Raw genomic sequence first — 21,686 nt, 5'->3', positions numbered from 1 at the left:
CAAATTTGCAGATCATGCAAAGCTTGGAGGGATAGCTAACACTAGAGAAGACAGAGAGAGGATTCAGAAGGATCTAGATAAGCTTGAACAATGGGCAGCAACTAATAGAATAGAATTTAACAGGGAGAAATGCAAGATTTTACATCTGGGCAAGAAAAATGATAATTAAATCGATAGAATGGAAGGAATGGAACTAAGCAACAGCATGTGTGAAAATGTGAAAAAGACTTGGGTATAATAATAGATTACTAGATCACAGGTTACACATGAGTCAACAGTGTGTTGCAACAGCAAAAAAAGGCAAACACAGTTCTAGGGTGTATTAAGATAAGCATAGAGTCTAGATGTTGTGTAATTATCCCTCTTTACTTCTCCTTGGTCAAAACATAACTGAAATATTGTGTCTAGTTCTGGTCACCACATTTTAAAATAGATATTGAAAAAAGGAGCAAGTTCAGAGAAGAGCTACCAGGATGGTAAGCGGACTGCAAAGTATGTCCTATGAGTAATAAGGCTAAGAGGAGATTTAATAGCTGTCTACAAATATCTGAATGGATGTCACAGTGTAGAGGGATCATCCTTATTCTCAATTTTACATGGAAACACGAGAAGCAGTGGAATGAAACTGAAAGAGAGAATATATAGATTAGATATTAGAAAAAACTTTATGACAGTTAGGGTGATCAATGAGTGGAACAGGCTGCCACGAAAGGTAGTCAGTTCTCCTTCAACAGCAGTCTTCAAACAGAGTCTGGACAGACATCTGTCTGAGATGGTTTAGTGAATCCTGCATTGGGCAGTGGGTTGGACACGATCACCTTGAGGTCCCTTCCAGCTCTAACATTCTATCATTCTATGATTCTGTGATTGCTGCTCCATTCCAGAACTTCAGATTGCTGCTATGTTCTAGTTACTGGTCCCAACTAGACACATGTTTGAAAATGCTCGCTCAGCCAATGTCCGTGTCTAAGTCAGCAGTTAATGTTTTCTAGTCTTTCATTAGTGTTGAGATGAGACCAGGAAGCAGAAAGCAGTGGGGCCTTGATAAGCATCAGAATTTAGCATCAGTGTTTGTAAGCCAAAATCAGGAGTGGAACTATCATAAGAAAGTATATAGTTAGCTATATTTGAAAACAACTACTGAGTACAGACAGAAACAAAGGCCCTTCTAACATTATTAGACAACATTCATACTTTCAGTATTTAGTCAGTATTTTACCTCATTATTTGTAAGCCAAAATCAGGACTGGAATGATCAGAGGAAAAGTAGAACAGAAACATGTCACCATTTGTTAGGATTGGCAGAACACACCAAATAACAAATAATAATAAGGTGCGTTCGCAATCCGGGGTCCACGTGCGGTGATGGAGAAACCGCAGCTAGCACAATGGCAGAGCAAGGCTGCGAGAAAACACTTTTAGCGCACTAAATTAAATGTGAAACAGTGTACACAGAGCGCAAAGTACCAAGCTCTGTTATTCCACAGAGCGGTACTATGAAGCAAGGCAAAAAGGACTATGCCCTGTTAGACTGCACAGGCATATAGAAAAATACTAATTGGGGTCCCTGTAACTTAACCTCCCAGAGAAGACTAAGCTGGTGGTTTACCCTGCTCTGACACATGGTTGTGCTTTAGCGCACCTGAGGATGTCCGGTGCAGATGCTAAGTTCAAGTGGGAATTCCCACCCTACACTGCCTGTCTAGACTAACACTCAAAGTGCTATTAGCGGCACACGTGCACACAGGGTGGTAAAGTAGCCACCAAAAACGCATGATACAAGCGCACAGGTGTGCGACATTGAGAGCTTTTTATACCTTCCTCAAGTCCAGACAGACAGGACCTTGCCTGTGGACCAATCTAAAGCTGCCACATCACCAAAGCACCTGATGTCCGAGCACCAATGGGAAGGCACCATATCATGGACATGCTCAGTAGGGTGAAATCTGGACTTAAGCTCCAGAGCACAGCGCTGCACGTGTAAACTAGTGTAGGGGAGTGAAGTAAGATGTCCCCTTTAATGTCACCTCCCTTTAAGAAGTGCTAATGTATATATGTAATTATTCTTTGTACTGCTACATTTATAGTGTATTACCATTGTTTACTTTATTGGTACTGCCACATCATATATGTGTTACCATGCTGTAAGATTGTAATATATTGTATTGTATAATGTTCTGCATATTTATGGAGAGTTTAGGGTAAGCTGGTGCATCCTTGGGGTTCATTAGAGGAGGGCACTATTAGTATAGATTTCCTAGATATGGGTAAGTGTAGTTCTGTAATGGGCCACTAGGTGGGGGTACACCAGTGGGCCTTGTTAGGTATAGCTGATAGGAAGTTCATACAGGGTTAATTGTAGGAGGAGCTGCTATGGATTAAGTAAGTGTAGGAGATAGGTACAGGTCAGAAGGGCGAGGACGCCCAAAGTGTCCACAAGGGCTCTAAGCCCAGGACGACATAGCAGCTACCAAACGTTCTGTTGGAAGAAAAGCGCATGGGCACAATCAGATGGGTGCTGGAGGAGACCTAAGTACCCCAGGAGTTACGGTGTTTCACAGCAGCAAGGCAAGGAGAGGATTACGTGGTCCAAGAGTTGTGTAGGGCGCAGAATATTCATCATGTGGCAGATCTTAAATAGGACTGAAGCTTGTATGAACCTATGAATGGGATCCCCTGTGTCTTGAGGTCCTACAGAAGTGATGCTGCGGTACTGTCTAAGGAGCTACCTGGTTGGCCTTCATCTGCACTTGCTTCATCTGGCTTCATGGGAGCGATCCAGTAATGTTCAGGTACAGATTGCACTTGATGTGGTCATGCTCTAAATGTATTTAGGAGGCCGTAATGGCACAGCATTTATTAAAAATATATAGAGTAGGACCCCCCATTTGAGATTGCCTTGGCGCGGCGGGGTGGCTCAATTGAATTGGTCAATTTTTTTGCTAAATATCTCATTTTTGAATACAGCTAGACATTATATGCATATGCACTCCAATTTATGCGTCCTAACCTTAAGCAGTGCTGGCTTCCCCCCCTATTTTCTTGTTGTTGGTTTGTGGCTCACCACCACTGTTGCCGTGCACGCTTGGTTATGTCCGCCATAATTTTTCTGTGTTCATTGTGATGGATTAGGCTGCTGTGCACACACACGGCAGCCCCAACCCTGCCCCAAGCTTTATTTAATTGTGCACCTGTGTCTGGACCAACATCGCCCTTCATCTATGTTTGCTGGTCAGGCAATGTGTGGAGGCCATTCCTGATATGTCTGTGTTCAGACCTGGTTGGCCTTCATCTGCACTTGCTTCATCTGGCTTCATGGGAGCGATCCAGTAATGTTCAGGTACAGATTGCACTTGATGTGGTCATGCTCTAAATGTATTTAGGAGGCCGTAATGGCACAGCATTTATTAAAAATATATAGAGTAGGACCCCCCATATGAGATTGCCTTGGCGCGGCGGGGTGGCTCAATTGAATTGATCAATTTTTTTGCTAAATATCTCATTTTTGAATACAGCTAGACATTATGTGCATATGCACTCCAATTTATGCGTTCTAACCTTAAGCAGTGCTGGCTTCCCCCCCTATTTTCTTGTTGTTGGTTTGTGGCTCACCACCACTGTTGCCGTGCACGCTTGGTTATGTCCGCCATAATTTTTCTGTGTTCATTGTGATGGATTAGGCTGCTGTGCACACACACGGCAGCCCCACCCTGCCCCAAGCTTTATTTAATTGTGCACCTGTGTCTGGACCAACATCGCCCTTCATCTATGTTTGCTGGTCAGGCAATGTGTGGAGGCCATTCCTGATATGTCTGTGTTCAGACCTGGTTGGCCTTCATCTGCACTTGCTTCATCTGGCTTCATGGGAGCGATCCAGTAATGTTCAGGTACAGATTGCACTTGATGTGGTCATGCTCTAAATGTATTTAGGAGGCCGTAATGGCACAGCATTTATTAAAAATATATAGAGTAGGACCCCCCATATGAGATTGCCTTGGCGCGGCGGGGTGGCTCAATTGAATTGATCAATTTTTTTGCTAAATATCTCATTTTTGAATACAGCTAGACATTATGTGCATATGCACTCCAATTTATGCGTTCTAACCTTAAGCAGTGCTGGCTTCCCCCCCTATTTTCTAAGGAGCTACTACCCTGTAATGTGCGTCAAGACAAAAAAAGCAGGAAAGGGAAAGTGCAGGAGGAATGCCGTGTGGACTGTAATGTAACTGATGTGCCCAGGACCGTTGAAGAGAAAAGTAAAATCGTTTGTTTGGCATCTGAACTGATATCTGTGTCCATTCTTTCCCCCCTATGCACCGAAACTGAGTGTGCAGCAGTTGTGCAACACCGCTGTGGAATCCCTGACGGTGAATTAGAACCTCAAACAGGTACGCCGGTAGAAGCTGACAATTTTTCTGTAAGAGGAGGCCAGGACACCAAGGCCTTGGTGTCCTCGGCCACGACAATGTCCTGGCCCCTTCTTACACTAGTAGTCACCATAGGCTTAGCTTGAGGGCCAGTAGTAACTACACATGCAGCACGAGCATGGGCAAGGAGCTGGGACTGAAGTCTGTGCTGAGCAATCGTCCCAGTGGCTGATCCTGAATGGGAGACCACAATACCAGACAAGGCTTGAGATCCATCCCATGCAGCAGGAGAATCCTGGTGCCCAACACCACTCCTGCATTTTTCAACTACTCCTGGTTTTGGATTACAAATACTGAGGTCAAATGCTGAATGTGTGAATGTGGCATAAGAATGGTGGAGGATCAGTGAAGTTAGTAAAACTAGTTTTCATTTTTTAAACTTCTCTAAGCCTTATACCCAACAGGACGGCACCTTTAGGTTTCAAATTTAATGCATGAGTATCCAAAGCAATGGAAGCACCTGATTGTAGTTCCAAGTCATCGCCAATATGTCAGGGTCACTTCCCATAAATATCACGCCTCTTTCATTTAGAACATATTCTTGACGTTCATTCTCATCTGCTAGAAACACGTCGTCCTCTGAAATAAATGAAAAATGTGTTTAAAAAAATCAGGCTCTCTCCACATCACTTATGATATACGCAGAATTATGTTAGCCAGGCATATGTTCAGTGTATGTTGGCATACTTTAATTACAACTCTATAAAAAAAAGAACAAAATGAAGAAAAATTGTAACATTTTACCTTGTGACCAGGGGTTGAAAAGCAAGTAAAATCCACCAATAGGCTGAGGAGACAGAGGTTGAGTACTGCTAGTATTTTTGGAGACACTAAGAATATAATATCCAATCGCTGCATCGGAAGGACTATTTATGGCCACTGTCAAGGCATTAGAGTAACTGGATGTTAGGACTGAGCTCCATGACTTCTGATGTCCATTGTCAAATAGTGGAAATACAGTCTTTGTTCTGTTTTCTTCAGATGGAGATGGACCTTGTATGAAGAGAACACACAATATTTAGATATTTAGTAGTTCACAAGGCAAGCCCATATTTAGTCAAAGTGTCAGTACATTTTGTAAGTACTGTTAGGCTGGTTTCACATTAGCGTTAAAACAACTCTGCCCACTGCGTCGGTAAGCCCCTCCCCGATCCGGCTCCCTGCCCGCCCCATCCGGGATCACCGCCTACTATCGCATTTGCATGCATGCGATCGGCGCACCCTATCTTTAGCATAGGGTGCGCAGATCATGCGCTGCCAGTGTGAAAGTAGCGTGCTGCTCACTTTTGACGGTGCGCCGTGCGCGCCGAAATGCAGCATGTTGCATTTTGGCGCGCACGGCGCACCGTCAAAAGTGCGCAGCACGCTACTTTCACACTGGCAGCGCATGATCTGCGCACCCTATGCTAAAGATAGGGTGCGCCGATCGCATGCGTGCAAATGCGATAGTAGGCGGTGATCCCGGATGGGGCGGGCAGGGAGCCGGATCGGGGCAGGGCTTACCGACGCAGTGCGCAGCGTTGTTTTAACGCTAATGTGAAACCAGCCTTATACAGTTGTCAAATTTGTATTCATATTTTACACTAGAAGTAAAGTAAACCCCTACTTTGGCTTATGGCTACAGAGAAATCAATCATAATCAGTATGTGTACTGTTGCAGAGTTGACAGCCATTCTTGGTTACACTTACTGCCTTTAATATATGTACTGTAGATATCACATAAATGCACTCTAAACATTTGGACACTTTGGGCCTTCTCTAAAAGTTAGAAGAATTCCTAATAATAGTATGATCACTAGGTGCCCTGATATTAGGATCAGCCATCACAAAGGATATTAAGCATTACATGGCACTCTTCAAAATCAAAATGCTGTATCTGCATTGAGATACTAAGTCTCCTGAGTGAAAGTTGCTCTTTTAGGCACATACGTTCCTAAATGAATGTGTTTTCTACAGTATTCTCCCCTTTATGGTTAGAAAACATTCCTCTTTAATTAATTCAGTATCTTATCAAAAAGGCCTCATTCAGGCGTACGTTATTCATGCAAGTGTTCTATCCATGATTTTCATGGATAGGAAACGTACCTGATATAATTTTTGGAGCTTTTCACATGACCTCTTTGTTTTGCAGACTATGTAACCGAAAAAAAATTGCTGAAATGTGTCTTTTTGATCTGAGCCACGGATAAAAATTGCCCTACAAGTCTATGGGTCCATTAAAATCACTGACAGCACATGAATGATTTCTGTGTCCAATCCACGTGTTGTCCATAATTAAAATATTAACATTGTAAAGTATACAGTGGCATGTAAAAGTTAAGGCACCCCTGGTCAAAATTACTTTTATTGTGAACAGTTAAGCAAGTTGAAGATTAAATTATCTTTAAGAGGCCTAACGTTAAAGAAGACACAGTTCCTTTGTACTTTAGGCTATATATATATATATATATATATATATACACTCACTGGCCACTTTATTAGGTACACCTGTCCAACTGTGTGTTAAGACTTAATTTCTAATCAGCCAATCACATGGCGGCAACTCAGTGCATTTAGGCATGTAGACATGGTCAAGACAATCTCCTGCAGTTCAAACCGAGCATCAGTATGGGGAAGAAAGGTGATTTGAGTGCCTTTGAACGTGGCATGATTGTTGGTGCCAGAAGGGCTGGTCTGAGTATTTCAGAAACTGCTGATCTACTGGGATTTTCACGCACAACCATCTCTAGGGTTTACAGAGAATGGTCCGAAAAAGAAAAAAAAATCCAGTGAGCGGCAGTTCTGTGGCCGGAAATGCCATGTTGATGCCAGAGGTCAGAGGAGAATGGGCAGACTGGTTCGAGCTGATAGAAAGGCAACAGTGACTCAAATTGCCACCCGTTACAACCAAGGTAGGCAGAAGAGCATCTCTGAACGCACAGTGCGTCGAACTTTGAGGCAGATGGGCTACAGCAGCAGAAGACCACACTGGGTACCACTCCTCTCAGCTAAGAACAGGAAACTGAGGCTACAATTTGCACAAGCTCATCGAAATTGGACAGTAGAAGATTGGAAAAACGTTGCCTGGTCTGATGAGTCTCGATTTCTGCTGCGACATTCGGATGGTAGGGTCAGAATTTGGCGTAAACAACATGAAAGCATGGATCCATCCTGCCTTGTATCAACGGTTCAGGCTGGTGGTGGTGGTGTCATGGTGTGGGGAATTTTTTCTGGGCACTCTTTGGGCCCCTTGGTACCAATTGAGCATCGTTGCAACGCCACAGCCTACCTGAGTATTGTTGCTGACCATGTCCATCCCTTTATGACCACAATGTACCCAACATCTGATGGCTACTTTCAGCAGGATAATGCGCCATGTCATAAAGCTCGAATCATCTCAGATTGGTTTCTTGAACATGACAATGAGTTTACTGTACTCAAATGGCCTCCTCAGTCACCAGATCTCAATCCAATAGAGCATCTTTGGGATGTGGTGGAACGGGAGATTCGCATCAGGGATGTGCAGCCGACAAATCTGCGCCAACTGTGTGATGCCATCATGTCAATATGGTCCAAAATCTCTGAGGAATGCTTCCAGCACCTTGTTGAATCTCTGCCATGAAGAATTGAGGCAGTTCTGAAGGCAAAAGGGGGTCCAACCCGTTACTAGCATGGTGTACCTAATAAAGTGGCCAGTGAGTGTATATATACTGTATATATATATATTGTGGTGTAGTGACCACTGTGTCTGCTAGGGGGTGCTGTGTGGGTGTACCAGGACAGGCGTATAAGCATTTCCAGTGTCCTGATTGGAGTAGGATGCTGAATGATCGTAATGTATCTCAAGGTGGGTGGCCTTTAGATGAAGGCTTGATTTTGTGCTGATCAGCAGAGCTGATCTTTCGTGCCAGCATATTAGGGAGAAGTCTTCAGGTAGCTGGTGAGACGGACGTGACCAGCTACCTACAAATCCACCCAGGGGTGTGTTTAAAAACGCCTATAATAAAGACTATGTGAGTGTGAATGATTGAAGGACCTGTGATGAGGTCATAGCCATGTGATCCAGGGGGCGTGGCTATGGACGATATAAGGCGGCCAGGGTAGGTCACATGAGTGAATGCTGGGACCCGGTTGGTCTGTTTGGAAGGTTTCGCTGGAAGATGTGTAAGCCTTCCTGAAGTGCCTGTGTGCATAATGGCTGCACGTGTCTGAGAGTTCCCAGGGAAGGGAATGGACGCCTGCAGCGTGGTGAAGCAACTATAAGGTAACCCGGAGAAAGGAGTGTTACTAAGAGACTGTATAGCCTGCTGGCTGGATGAAGCAAAGCCTATGTGAGTACAGGGATAACAGAGCAGTAGTCTGTCATGGACGCTATGCTGTTTATAAGAACCTTATGCTGCTGGTCATGGTTTATGATGCCTGAATAAACCGCATGGACTGTTATTGTTTTATGGAAAACCCATGCCGGACATGATTATTTGGCTGCCAAGCGGGTGTCCCCAACCTTGAATGACAGCGCTACCTTACTATATATATACATATATATATATATATATAGTCATCAAGATGAAAGCAGCACACCAAAAGAAATCCAGTCAAAGTGCTATTTATTAGCCCTTCTGGCAAGTAGCCCATACAGCGATGTTTCGGTCCTGGGAGTTGTGGACCTTTCTCAAGGTCCACAACTCCCAGGACCAAAACATCGCTGTATGGGCAACTAGCCAGATGGGCTAATAAATAGCACTTTGACTGGATTTCTTTTGGTGTGCTGCTTTCATCTTGAGGACTATTTTTGAGGTTTGGTATATGCCTGGAAGGCTTGCACCCGCATTGTCTGTTCAATTTTTGTGCTGCTTTTCCAATTTTTTCACACACACACATATATATATATATATATATATATATATTCACACAATGTAAAGAAATAGGACCATGAAGAAGGCACATAGTGCTGAAACATGTAGTCCCTTGCTGGAATGTTACCAATTGTTTGGAGTTCCTCATACATTTTTTATATGAATTAATGGATAAATAAAGAAGATTTTATAATTCTGGTGAACTTTCATGTTTTTGCTGGATCCCAATTCTCTTATATTTTCTATATATATATACAGTATATATATATATATATATATATATATATATATAAATCTTTTACATTTTAAAAATTACAAAAAGAAATATGGGCAGATGCAAAAAATTTGGACACCCTTCATCTTTTTACCTAGTAGTACCCCTTTTGAAAGTAAAACAGCTTTTCAATTCTTGCTTGAGGGATTTTCATTCATTCTTCCTTGGAAAATTCTTCCAGTTCTGTGACATTCCTGGGTCGTCTTGCATGAACTACTATTTTGTGGTCTAGCCACAGACTTTCAATGATATTCTGATCAGGTGACTGTGAGAGCCATTGTAAAACCTTCAGCTTGCGCCTTTTGAGGATTTTGTTTAGAATAATTATCCATTTGTAGAAGCCATCCTCTTTTCAACTTCAGATTTTTTACAGATGGTGTTATGTTTGCATTAATAATTTGTTGATTTCATTGAATCCATTCTTCTCTCTACCTGTGAAAGGTTTCCCGTGCCATTGGCTGTAATACAATCCTAAAGCATGACTGATCCACCCTCATGCCTAATGGTTGGCGATATGTTCTTTTCCTGAAATTCTGTGCCATTTTGTCTCCACACATACCTTTGATCATTGTGTCCAAAGAGTTCTATTTTAACCTCATCAGTCCACAGGATTTGTTTCCAAAATACATCAGACTTGTTTAGATGTTCTTTTACATACTTCTGATGCTGAATTTTATGATGAGGAAGCAGGAAGGGTTTTCTTCTGGTGACTCTTCCTTGAAGGCTATATTTGTGCAGGTGTCCCTGAACAGTAGAACAATGTACCACAACTCCAGAGTCTGCTAAATCTTTCTGAAAGTCTTTTGCAGTCAAGTGCGGGTTCTGGTTTGCCTCTCTAACAATCCTATGAGCAGCTCTCACTGAAATTTTTCTTGGCCTTCCAGACCTTATCTTGACCTTCACTGTTCCTGTTAACTGCCATTTCTTACTTATGATTTTGAACTGAGGAAAGGGCAACTTAAAAATGCTTTGCATTATTTTCAGAGTGCTAGCCAGCTGCTTAGAATAATCCATCATTGCTGTTTTTTGGCACAATGTTAGAGTAGGCTGGGTTTTTTATAAAGGTGGGAAATTTGCATCACCTGGCCTTTCCTAACAATGATAGTGAACAAGCTATAACCTTAACAGGTTAATTAAGGCATAAAACCATGGTCAAAGTTATCTGAGCACACAAATCTTCAATGGTGCCCAAACTTTTGCATTGGCCCATTTTCTTTTTTGTAATTTTTAAAATATAAAAGTTCAAACTATATTTTTTGGCCTAAAATACAAAGGAAATGTGTCATTTTCATCTTTAGGCCTTTTAGAGATCATTTCATTTTTAACTTGCTTAACTGTTCACAATAGTAGTAATTTTTACCAGGGGTGACCAAACTTTTACATGCCACTGTAGGAGAAGCTTTCCATTTATATTTTCATCACTGACAATCACCGATGTTAAAAACTGACACAGGCCAAAATCAGATGAGAAACATTGATGAACCTCAGACCATTTATTGCTCATGTGAAACATCACTGCTGTCTGTCCAGTTTGTTGTACCTGGTAGCGGTCACTGACCGCTCCTGCCAGAGATTGAGCTACTCCCTGTCAACAGTGCAGCAGTTACTCTTCCTCTTGACAGGACGTGACTACCAGTGTCATGCTCATCAACAGCTGGCTTCTGCTGCCTAATTGGGGGAAGCTGGCTGTCAATCAGCATGACACCAGTAGTCCAGCTCCGTCAACAGGAAGAGAAACTGTGTAGCTGAATCTCTGGCAGGAGCGGTCAGTGACAGGCGCCGGGTATAACAGGCAAGTAGCTGCCTCTGTTAGCAACTACATGCCTTTTTTTTAAAGTCCCCGATATCCTCTTTCAATTCTCAGCCTCAAGAATTCTTCTGTTCTGCTGTATATACTGTTAATAATGATTAGCTTATGGACAGACAGGAATAAAGTAAATTTTATCCTGGTAGCCACACTTTCGGCACCTTTCCAATGCTTAACCTGCAGATAAATAGCGTCATCCGATGTGACAGGTTCCTTTTAATATAAAGTATGAAGGTGAGCCTCAAAAACATTAGATTGATATGACACTTAAAAGATGGAGATGTCAACATATGAATGTCATTTGTTCAAGGAAGAATTGGAAAATAATCAAGCCCTGCTTTACTTATACCATCTATTGATTTCTTTGGTCAAAGTGCAATGCTTAAAGAAGCGCTTGCATCAAGGTTTTGATCCTAATAATATATTGCAATCATCACTGTGTACTTACAATTGCTCATTTTCCCTTTCTATCCAGCTAAGGCTGGGATCACACACAGCGAGATACGGCCGAGTCTCGCAGGTTAAAACCAAGCTCTGGCACCGGCACTCCGGAGCGGAGCGTGCAGCTCCATGTATTGCTGTGCGGCTGCACACTCCGCTCCAGAGTGCCGGCGCCAGAGCTTGGTTTTAACCTGCGAGACTCGGCCGTATCTCGCTGTGTGTGATCCCGGCCTAATTCTTCTCATTTCCATTAGTTCTATAACATCACATGATTAAAAACTTACTAGCTGAATCCTTCTAAGCTTTATGTAGAAACTGGAAGTCAATTTTCCCTGCATGAGTTATAAGTCACTGCAAAAGTCCCTGGCAGATAGGAGGGAGCAGCTGGGACAGGAGTTGAAGAGGGGAATGATAAATACAGGCACAAGAGACTTCCTGTTTCTACACAGAGCAGAGAAAATAAAATAATTAACTGGGTAGAAAGGCAAAATGAGCAATTGTAAGTATATAGTGCTAAATAATATGACTGCAATACATTAAGAGGATAATAACTTTGATGGGAGGAGGAGTGCTTCTTTACAAAAAAACTAGTGGTGGAACTGGATGAAAATTAAACATTTGATGTCAAATTACAATAGATTATAAGGGGTCTTAACAGTAATCTTTGGCGCCATTTCATTAAATCTGGCATTTCATTTATCAGTCTTAATGTTCGGTGTTCAGGAATAGGATGTTCATTAACAGTGAATTCAGCACAGCCTGTTAGTGCCGTCATGAGCCTCATCAGAAATGTTACTCCAGTTAGGGACTATAGTAACATTTCCTGTGAATGCCACACCCCATCAAATCTGGCTCCTCCCCAGCGCTGCCCATTTTGGTGTTGGTGTGTTATGGAAATATATATATTTCATATGTGTATCCATAGATCTCACTTGCCTGCTATGGGCTATATACTGCTATATATACTCATGTACTCTTATATACTGCTACATACTCATATATGCTCGCTTGGAGATATAATCATAGCTGTCTTGACCTTTGTAACTATTCTACCAGAGATGACCTAACCCGTCTGAAGAACCAATGTGACACCCATTGTTTTGTGTCTTGGGAAATATCTAGCAGACATGAGAAATACGGAAGTAACACCAGATGTGCCAGCCGATACCAGAACATGCTGACACTGTAAAAACAATAGGCTGTAAATTATATTGCTAGAATCAGCTTTTTTGGTAAACACTTCCATATATGTTCATGTATTCAAACGGACCAATTACACTAGAAGGTCAGCCTTTATGTTAATCAGATAACCTCCCTTTCCTACATGTATACATAAATATAGGTATGCTTAATAAAGCTTCAGAGCATTGAAAGAATCTTGCTGTCTCTGTGTACAGTTCTTTTCTTCCAGTTGAGCGCTCAATAAGACTCTGTCTAATTTGGGCAGGCCACAGTACGCACAGGGGTAAATTTACCCAACTATAAATTTCCACATCAATTTGGCGCCCAACGTGGGGCTTTGGACGAAACACACGGGGACCCAGCTGACCGGAAAGACGGGGGTGCCGTTACGGGCCTGGCCCACGGGACGGAGGCTGCAGCTCCATAAGTAAGGTAAGAAAATTCTGTCATCTTGCCTGAATGTCCCGTGTCCTGCCCGGGTCTGTACCCCTAGCCGGTCAGGTGTGGTAACCACCGTATCCCAGGTAGAGTGTAAAAAGTCCACCCTTATCCAAACCCTGGGATAAGCTAAGTGTCTGCTGTGGTTCTGTGTGTCAGATCCGGGTGGGAGAGTTGGTGTAAAATTGTGACAGACTTGTGTTTATGGTTGATGATAGACCGATAACGGGGGGAGTTTGACCCACTCAGATAGGTCCTCACAAATACACCTGGACACAGGGGGAGGACAGGCGAAGCCTTGCCCAGGGACAGGTGGTGGGGGCCTTACGGAGATATCACAAGGCAAATCACACATCAAGCTATCACAACAAACACCCGTGCACAGGAAGGGACAACAGCGCCCACGCCAGGCCACGCGGTGGTGTTAGCTTAGGGAAGATATTGCGAGCCCAACCACTTGACAGGTTGCCACCAACACACCTGGTCACAGGGAAGGACAGGAGAAGCCAGCCCAGGCATCAGGTGGTGGCAACATAGTGGGAGTTATCACATTACTGATACTGACGAGCCGGCCAGGACGTCTGGTACAGCGTGTTAACATTCCCGGGTCACCAGCACAGTGCACCCAGTGTGGTTGGCAGTTATCGGTTACCAGCAGCTGTTTCACATACGCGTCACAAAACAAGGGCTTTCGATCTCTCCCCCCGGACGTCTCTGTGTTTGCCACCCCATGATGTGCCGTTTGCTTTCCATGTAGACCCGGGACTGGAAAGTCTAAAGTCTTTTTGCACTTCCTCTTTTTGCCTGTAGGGTGTGTCCCTGATATACATATTTTCATATTGTTATATTTTTTGTTTTACGCTCTGCTGTTTGCATAATTTTATCTTGCATTTTTTGGTGGTGGTCTTTGCCTGCAGGGTTAGAAGGTTTGGGAAAGCTGGGTGCGTATAGCTCTGAGTCTGTGGGCACTTCACCCATCACCCCCCCCCTCCATTGCATTGTTCTCAGATTTTGCAGAGACACAGGCATAAAAAGAGGAAGGTGAGTGTGCCTGCATTCTGAATTAAGACTAATTTTTAGATTTTTATTTTTATTTTTGCAGCGTTTTACCAAGGTTTAACAACTTTTGTGTTTTTTTCTTTCTTCTTTTTCCCTCCATTTTTCCATATATTTGGTCTTTTTGGTTTTTCTGAGTGGATTCTTTTTTCAAGGTTTATATACGTTTTGATATTATCAACTTTTTGGTTTATTATCCTTTTAAAATCTTTTAAAATTTTTTTTTTCCTTTTTTCCTTTCTTATCTCTTTTAATTTTTCTTCCGAGTTTTTTTCCACCTTTTTTGTGACAGTTTATCAGTTTTTACTTTTTGTCTTTTCAGTCCAATTCTTTTTTTCTCAAAGAGTGATTACCTGTTTTCGAGTTTTTTGAGTTTTTTTTTCTATTTTTCCCCCTCTTGTCAGTTTTATTTTATTCTTATTCCCTGTTTTTGAAGTTTTTACCATGGGGAATAAGTTGGGCAAGCAGGAGGCTCTTTTACTTCCTGGGGAAAGAACTGCCACCCAAGTAGTGGCCGAGCAGGAAGGTGTTAAATTTTTGAAAAATTACAGACTGCTCATGAGAATATGTGAAATCCACCAGAAGGGCAGATTGCAAGCAGTAGAATGGCAGGATGTATTAACACAGAAAAAGGGAAAATTAGTTGATGCCAACTTGCTAAATGAAGCCACCGCATAGTTCCGAGTAGCAGCGGACCTGCATCAGTGTGGAGCCACTGAGAGATATGTGGACACACCAGGAAATGATTTTTATGTGTACAAGTTTGCAAAACGTATGAAACCATCTGCACCCCCACCCTATGGTGAAGGGCAATACTGGGTGTGTGAGGTCTGCTCTCAGCAGAATCCATTGTACAGGGAGACCTGTGCCGCCTGTGGTGCTCCGCGCCCCTCCCTACAGGGAGCGAGTACTGCAAGTCTCAGCATGCCCGCCCAGGACACTGGGAAGGGGAAGCGCCCGGCTCCCCCTACTCCCTCTGCTCTTTCCTCCCTTCCTCCTTCCCGTCTCTCACTCCCTCCCACCTTTTTCTCAACTGATCCTGCTCACTCAACCCCTCCCTTCTCCTCCCTCCCTTCTGGCTCTCGCTCCAAAACTCTCTCTTCACGCCTCTCATCTGTACTTCCTCTTTCTTCACACTCTCATGGTTCAGTGGTACCAGCTGGGCCAACGGCCAATCCCGATCCAGTATCACTGTATCCCGTTCTAACGGCACAGGGGACCTTTTATGTTCCACAAAATGCACAACCAGTGTCCCTCATGCACTCAGGGGATGACGCTGAGGATCCTCAAGTGAACACTGATGCAGGCAATGACCAGTCACACGCTCAGACCCAGCAGGGGGCAGCCAGCTCCGCTCAGCTGGGAGGGGGAGAGCATCCTGCTGCAGAGGCAGATGAGGGACAGGTGGATCAGGCAAACACCACATTCTCACCCAGGTGGAATTATGATCCTCATGCATTGCCACTGCAGCAGAGGGGGGGAGATGTACAGGAAGACACCCCATAAGTCAAAGCATCCACAGTACCTCCCTGTGCTTGATCACAACACACAGTATCACAACCCTTCCTCTGATGAGGATGATGACGAAGGAACATCCTATATGTTACCTAGCACTAGGAAAAGAAACCCACAAGCACCACATAGACAGGGAAAGGTAGAGACACCACCCTTACACTATGTGCATTTCACCCCGAGTCAGGTGACCAGTATCCTGAACAATCTGCCAGACCCAGAGATGAACCCCATGCCATTCTACCAAAGAATGCAGCAGAACCAGCGCACATATGCAACAACCTGGAATGACCTCTGGGCCGTGATGGAAATAAAAGCAGGAGATGCATTCTGGCCAATCATGAAAGAACACTTTAAAATTCCAGCAGGACTAAATGCACACGCTTGGGAGTCAGGGCCGAAGCTGATAGACCAGCTCAGAGAATGGGCCAAAGGCAGATTGGCTGGACAGGCCCTCAGCCTGCAGGACATGAGTCAAGACAAGACAGAGTCGGTGGAGAAGTTTCATGGCAGAGTAATGCAAGTCTTCCAGGACCTGGGTTTCACCATACACGACCAGATACACAGGCAGATGCTGGCACAGGCCTTTGTGCATCGACTGAGAGAACCAATCAAGAAACCACTAATAGTGGCCAGACCAGAATACAGGTCAATAGCAATGGACACCCTGCTCACAGTGGCCAAGGGGATCGAATCCCAGCCAGGAGTGAGGAAGACAGCCTGCCTCATGTTAGCTACTGAAGGAGAAGAGCGGCCACCACGCAGAGACAGGAAAACTGTCAAATGTTTCAACTGTGGAAAGCCTGGCCATTACCGGAACCAGTGCAGAGCACCCCCACAACCGAAGACTTCGCCCGGAGGAACAGGCCAGGAACGGACCACAGGAAACAATGAAGAACCCCATCCATAGGACAGGGGCAAGCCAGGTCCACAAGACACCACGCTCCTACCATGCAAGACACCCCCAGTAGGACCAGTACCCCGAATTTCCCTGGAAGTGGATGGCGTTGTCAGATCTTTTCTTGTTGACACTGGTGCAGCCAGAAGTGTGATGAGACACGTGGAACTCCCTGACCCCGCCTGTTTGTCAGAATCCTCTGTGTCCTGTGTGGGGATCGATGGTCAAGCCAGACAGTCCCAGCTCACAAAGCCTCTGAACGTGGGGACACAGCCAGGACACTTTCTTCTGTCCCAGTTTGTGGTGTCAAGAACCTGCCCACTCAGCTTGCTGGGAGCGGACCTACTGCAGAAGATGAAAGCAACCATAGTGTTCCAGGAAGATGGGACTGTGACGCTCTCCTCACCCCTGACCCAAGAGGAGACAATCATGCTGGCGGCCCTGCAGGAGCCTCAAACAACCAATGCAGGCCTACCCCAGGAGGTGCTGGATGTAGTACCAGAAGATCTGTGGTCAAAAGGGCCCCAGGACGTGGGGAAACTTAAAGTGGCCCCGGTGCGGGTGACACTCAAGCCAGGCACCCCATACCCACGCAAGGCCCAGTACTCCCTGTCCATCGCCCAGAGCCAAGCTGTCTCTGACCAACTGAAGGTCTTCCTAGCTATAGGAGTCATCGTTCCCTGCACATCGCCCTGCAATACCCCACTTTTTCCAGTCAGGAAGAAGACGGCGAAAGGAGAACCCGCCAAGTTCAGAATGGTGCATGACTTGAGGGCGGTGAACGAGGCCACCATCTTTGAAACCCCAATTGTGCCAAATCCGCACACTCTGCTCTCCCATGTGCCCGCCACAGCAACAGTGTTCACGGTGATAGACCTGGCCAACACCTTCTTCAGTGTTCCTCTCCACCCGGATGACCAGTTCCTGTTCGCCTTCACGCACCAAGGTGTGCAGTACACATGGACAGTGATGCCTCAGGGGGCGCAGAATAGCCCCTCACAGTTCACTAAGGCAATGTCTTTTGTTCTCGCTAACTGGATCACAGACCATGCAGAAGTAGTCCTTCTACAGTACGTGGACGATTTGCTCCTGTGTGCAGCCGACGAAGACACCTGCGCTGCACACTCCTTGTCTCTCTTATTCTACCTGGCGGAGCAGCAATGCAAGGTCTCGAAGAACAAAGTCCAGTGGTGTCAGAAGCGAGTTACGTTCCTGGGTCACTGTATTGCCCACCAGACGAAACACCTGACGGATGACCAGAAGACTAGAGTTGAGCGAAACGGGTCGAAAAATTTCAAAAGTCGCCGACTTTTGGCAAAGTCGGGTTTCATGAAACAAAACCCGACCCTAGGATGAGGTCGGCCACGAGGTCGGCGACTTACGCGCCAAAGTCGCGTTTCAAAAGTTTGTTTTGCGCTCTTTTTCAGCCAATCAGGATCCACGCACACTGTGGGCAACGTGATGACATAGGCACCGGTCACCACCATCTTTCAAAAGGGCATGCAAGTGATTGGCTTGCTTTGGTGGGCGTCACAGGGGGTATAAAAGGGCGTGCATGCCGACCGCCATCTTACTTCTGCCGATCTTAGCACAGGGAGAGGTTGCTGCTGATTCTGTAGGGAGAGCGTTAGGCAGGGAAGAAGAAAAAAAAACTGCTTCTGCTGCTAGCGATTGTGCCTGTACAACACACCAGTCACTGTGTGTGCAGTGCAAGGGGAGGCTATATTGTGGTGTATCAGTGGTGTTGGTTGTTGGGCTGCCTTCTAAGGGTACGTGCACACGCTGCGGAATCCGCTGCGGATTAATCCGCACGGATTTTGCAAAAACCGCAGATAATCCGCAGGTCCAAAGACCTGCGGATTATCTGCGGTTTTGCCTGCGGTTTGGTCCTGCGGATTCACTATCTCCACAATGGTGGAGATAGGAACCCGCAGCGGTTTCCGCAGAAAGAATTGACATGCAATTCTTTCTGCGGATTCAAAACCGCAGCAAATCCGCGCGGTTTTTTCCGCAGCGTCGGCACAGCGTTTTTTTTTTTCCCATTCAAATGAATGGTACTGTACACCGCAGCTAAAACTGCTGCGTGTCCGCAGCGGCCAAAACCGCTGCGGAAACGCAGCGGAATCCGCAGCGTGTGCACACAGCCTATGGCTTCCTGACAGCTGCATTGCTGTTTACCCACTGCTCTGCAAACTGCTTTTTTAAAAGCAATCCCAATTTTTTTTTTTGTCCTGCTGAGGTACTGAGCTGCAAATTGCTTTTTTAAAAGCAATCCCAATTTTTTTTTTTGTCCTGCTGAGGTACTGAGCATGCATTTTTTCACACCATACAGCGGTGTACGCTCCTCACACAGTACCGTGTAACGGCTGTTATCACAGCCACAGTGAAGCTATCTGTGTCACTCTGTGAGAATAAGTCGAGGACATGTTCCGTTCTTACAGACCTGCACTCTAGGGAGATTCCTATTCTGCCCAATTCTACATACACCTTGTAGTTTGTGATACAATAGCCAATTTCTGCCTGTGACACAGCGCTGTGATATTCAGTGGGCCTCACACAATCCAAGAGTGTCCAATGTCCACAAGTGTCTGCAGAAATTCAAAATCTCCCTTATCCTCTAGTCACTTTGGTCACAGCTGTGCCATCGAGCCTGTGACATAGCGCTCAGATATTCAGTGGGCCTCACACAATCCAAAAGTGTCCAGTGTCCACTAGTGTGTGCAGAAATTCAAAATCTCACTTATCCTCTAGTCACTTTTGTCACACCTGTGCCATCGAGCCTGTGACATAGCGCTCAGATATTCAGTGGGCCTCACACAATCCAAAAGTGTCCAGTGTCCACTAGTGTGTGCAGAAATTCAAAATCTCACTTATCCTCTAGTCACTTTTGTCACAGCTGTGTCATCGAGCCTGTGACATATCGCTCAGATATTCAGTGGGCCTCACACAATCCAAGAGTGTCCAGTGTCCACAAGTGTCTGCAGAAATTCAAAATCTCCCTTATCCTCTAGTCACTTTTGTCACAGCTGTGCCATCGAGCCTGTGACATATCGCTCAGATATTCAGTGGGCCTCACACAATCCAAGAGTGTCCAGTGTCCACAAGTGTCTGCAGAAATTCAAAATCTCACTTATCCTCTAGTCACTTTTGTCACAGCTGTGCCATCGAGCCTGTGACATAGCGCTCAGATATTCAGTGGCCCTCACACAATCCAAGAGTGTCCAGTGTCCACAAGTGTCTGAAGAAATTCAAAATCTCCCTTATCCTCTAGTCACTTTTGTCACAGCTGTGCCATCGAGCCTGTGACATAGCGCTCAGATATTCAGTGGGCCTCACACAATCCAAGAGTGTCCAGTGTCCACAAGTGTCTGCAGAAATTCAAAATCTCCCTTATCCTCTAGTCACTTTTATCACAGCTGTGCCATCGAGCCTGTGACATAGCGCTCAGATATTCAGTGGGCCTCACACAATCCAAAAGTGTCCAGTGTCCACTAGTGTGTGCAGAAATTCAAAATCTCACTTATCCTCTAGTCACTTTTGTCAAAGCTGTGCCATCGAGCCTGTGACATAGTGCTCAGATATTCAGTGGGCCTCACACAATCCAAGAGTGTCCAGTGTCCACAAGTGTCTGCAGAAATTCAAAATCTCACTTATGCTCTAGTCACTTTTGTCACAGCTGTGCCATCGAGCCTGTGACATAGCGCTCAGATATTCAGTGGGCCTCACACAATCCAAAAGTGTCCGGTGTCCACTAGTGTGTGCAGAAATTCAAAATCTCACTTATCCTCTAGTCACTTTTGTCACAGCTGTGCCATCGAGCCTGTGACATAGCGCTCAGATATTCAGTGGGCCTCACACAATCCAAGAGTGTCCAGTGTCCACAAATGTCTGCAGAAATTCAAAATCTCCCTTATCCTCTAGTCACTTTTGTCACAGCTGTGCCATCGAGCCTGTGACATAGCGCTCAGATATTCAGTGGGCCTCACACAATCCAAAAGTATCCAGTGTCCACTAGTGTGTGCAGAAATTTAAAATCTCCCCTGTCCTATAGACACCTTGTACCTTGTTTTACATTACTATATAGTTTGTTGGATTTTGTCTACATTTCTACAAAAAATGAGGAAGTCTGGTGGAAGAGGCCATGGAATTGGGCGGGGGTTGGCAGCTGGTAATGATGGTGTTGGTGGTGGATCTGATGGTAGTGGCAAGAGCAAAATAGGACCGAATGCAGGAGGTGTTGAGCCTGCGTCATCGTCTGGCTCCATAAGGCTTCGAAGGCTTAGTTTTCTAGGAGTTGGCAAACCGCTTTTAAAGCCAGAGCATCAGGAAAAAGTTTTGTCTTACATTGCTGACTCAGCCTCCAGCTCTATCGCCTCCTCTTCTTCAGTTGTAAAAGCACTGAGTCGTCATTGGAGGCTCATGTTCATGAACCACACCTTTCCTTGTGTCCTTCACCCCAACCAAGATTGAAGGATGACGCAGGCCATACTACTGATTACTCCATGGAGCTGTTTTCACATACCATGCCTGGATTATCAAGTCAAATGGTGAATTACCCAGGCCAAGATGAATCTGACATGGAGTGCACTGATGCACAGCCGCTGATGGATGATTCTGCTGGTACATTCACTCAGAGCACTACATTGTCCTCGCAGTGTACAGAGCCAGATTCTGACCCTGATGAGACTCAGGTGCCCCTTCCCGCACACTATACCACCATACACGGTGACACAGAGGAAGGTGCACATGACATTGAAGAGGAGGTGATGGATGACCCAGTTGTTGACCCAGATTGGCATCCATTGGGGGAAGAGGG

General features: G+C 45.0%; 1 protein-coding gene across 2 annotated transcripts in view; it reads right to left on the bottom strand.

The window, feature by feature from the left end:
• LOC141059041 (protein-glutamine gamma-glutamyltransferase E-like) overlaps nucleotides 1-21,686 on the bottom strand; it is a 141,273-nt gene that overhangs the window by 38,346 nt on the left and 81,241 nt on the right. For both annotated transcript variants that reach the window (XM_073555250.1, XM_073555249.1), the window contains exons 3-4: nucleotides 5,172-5,420; nucleotides 4,888-5,006 (exon numbers count right to left, since the gene is read on the bottom strand). In XM_073555250.1, the coding sequence (XP_073411351.1) occupies nucleotides 4,888-5,006; nucleotides 5,172-5,420 (368 nt within the window). The remainder of the gene's footprint in view (nucleotides 1-4,887; nucleotides 5,007-5,171; nucleotides 5,421-21,686) is intronic.

This window comes from Dendrobates tinctorius, unplaced genomic scaffold (genome assembly GCF_039654945.1).
Source record: "Dendrobates tinctorius isolate UK_male_01 unplaced genomic scaffold, ASM3965494v1 ptg000223l, whole genome shotgun sequence".
Classification (NCBI taxonomy): Eukaryota; Metazoa; Chordata; class Amphibia; order Anura; family Dendrobatidae; genus Dendrobates; species Dendrobates tinctorius.
This window is presented reverse-complemented; position numbering and strand designations above follow the sequence as displayed.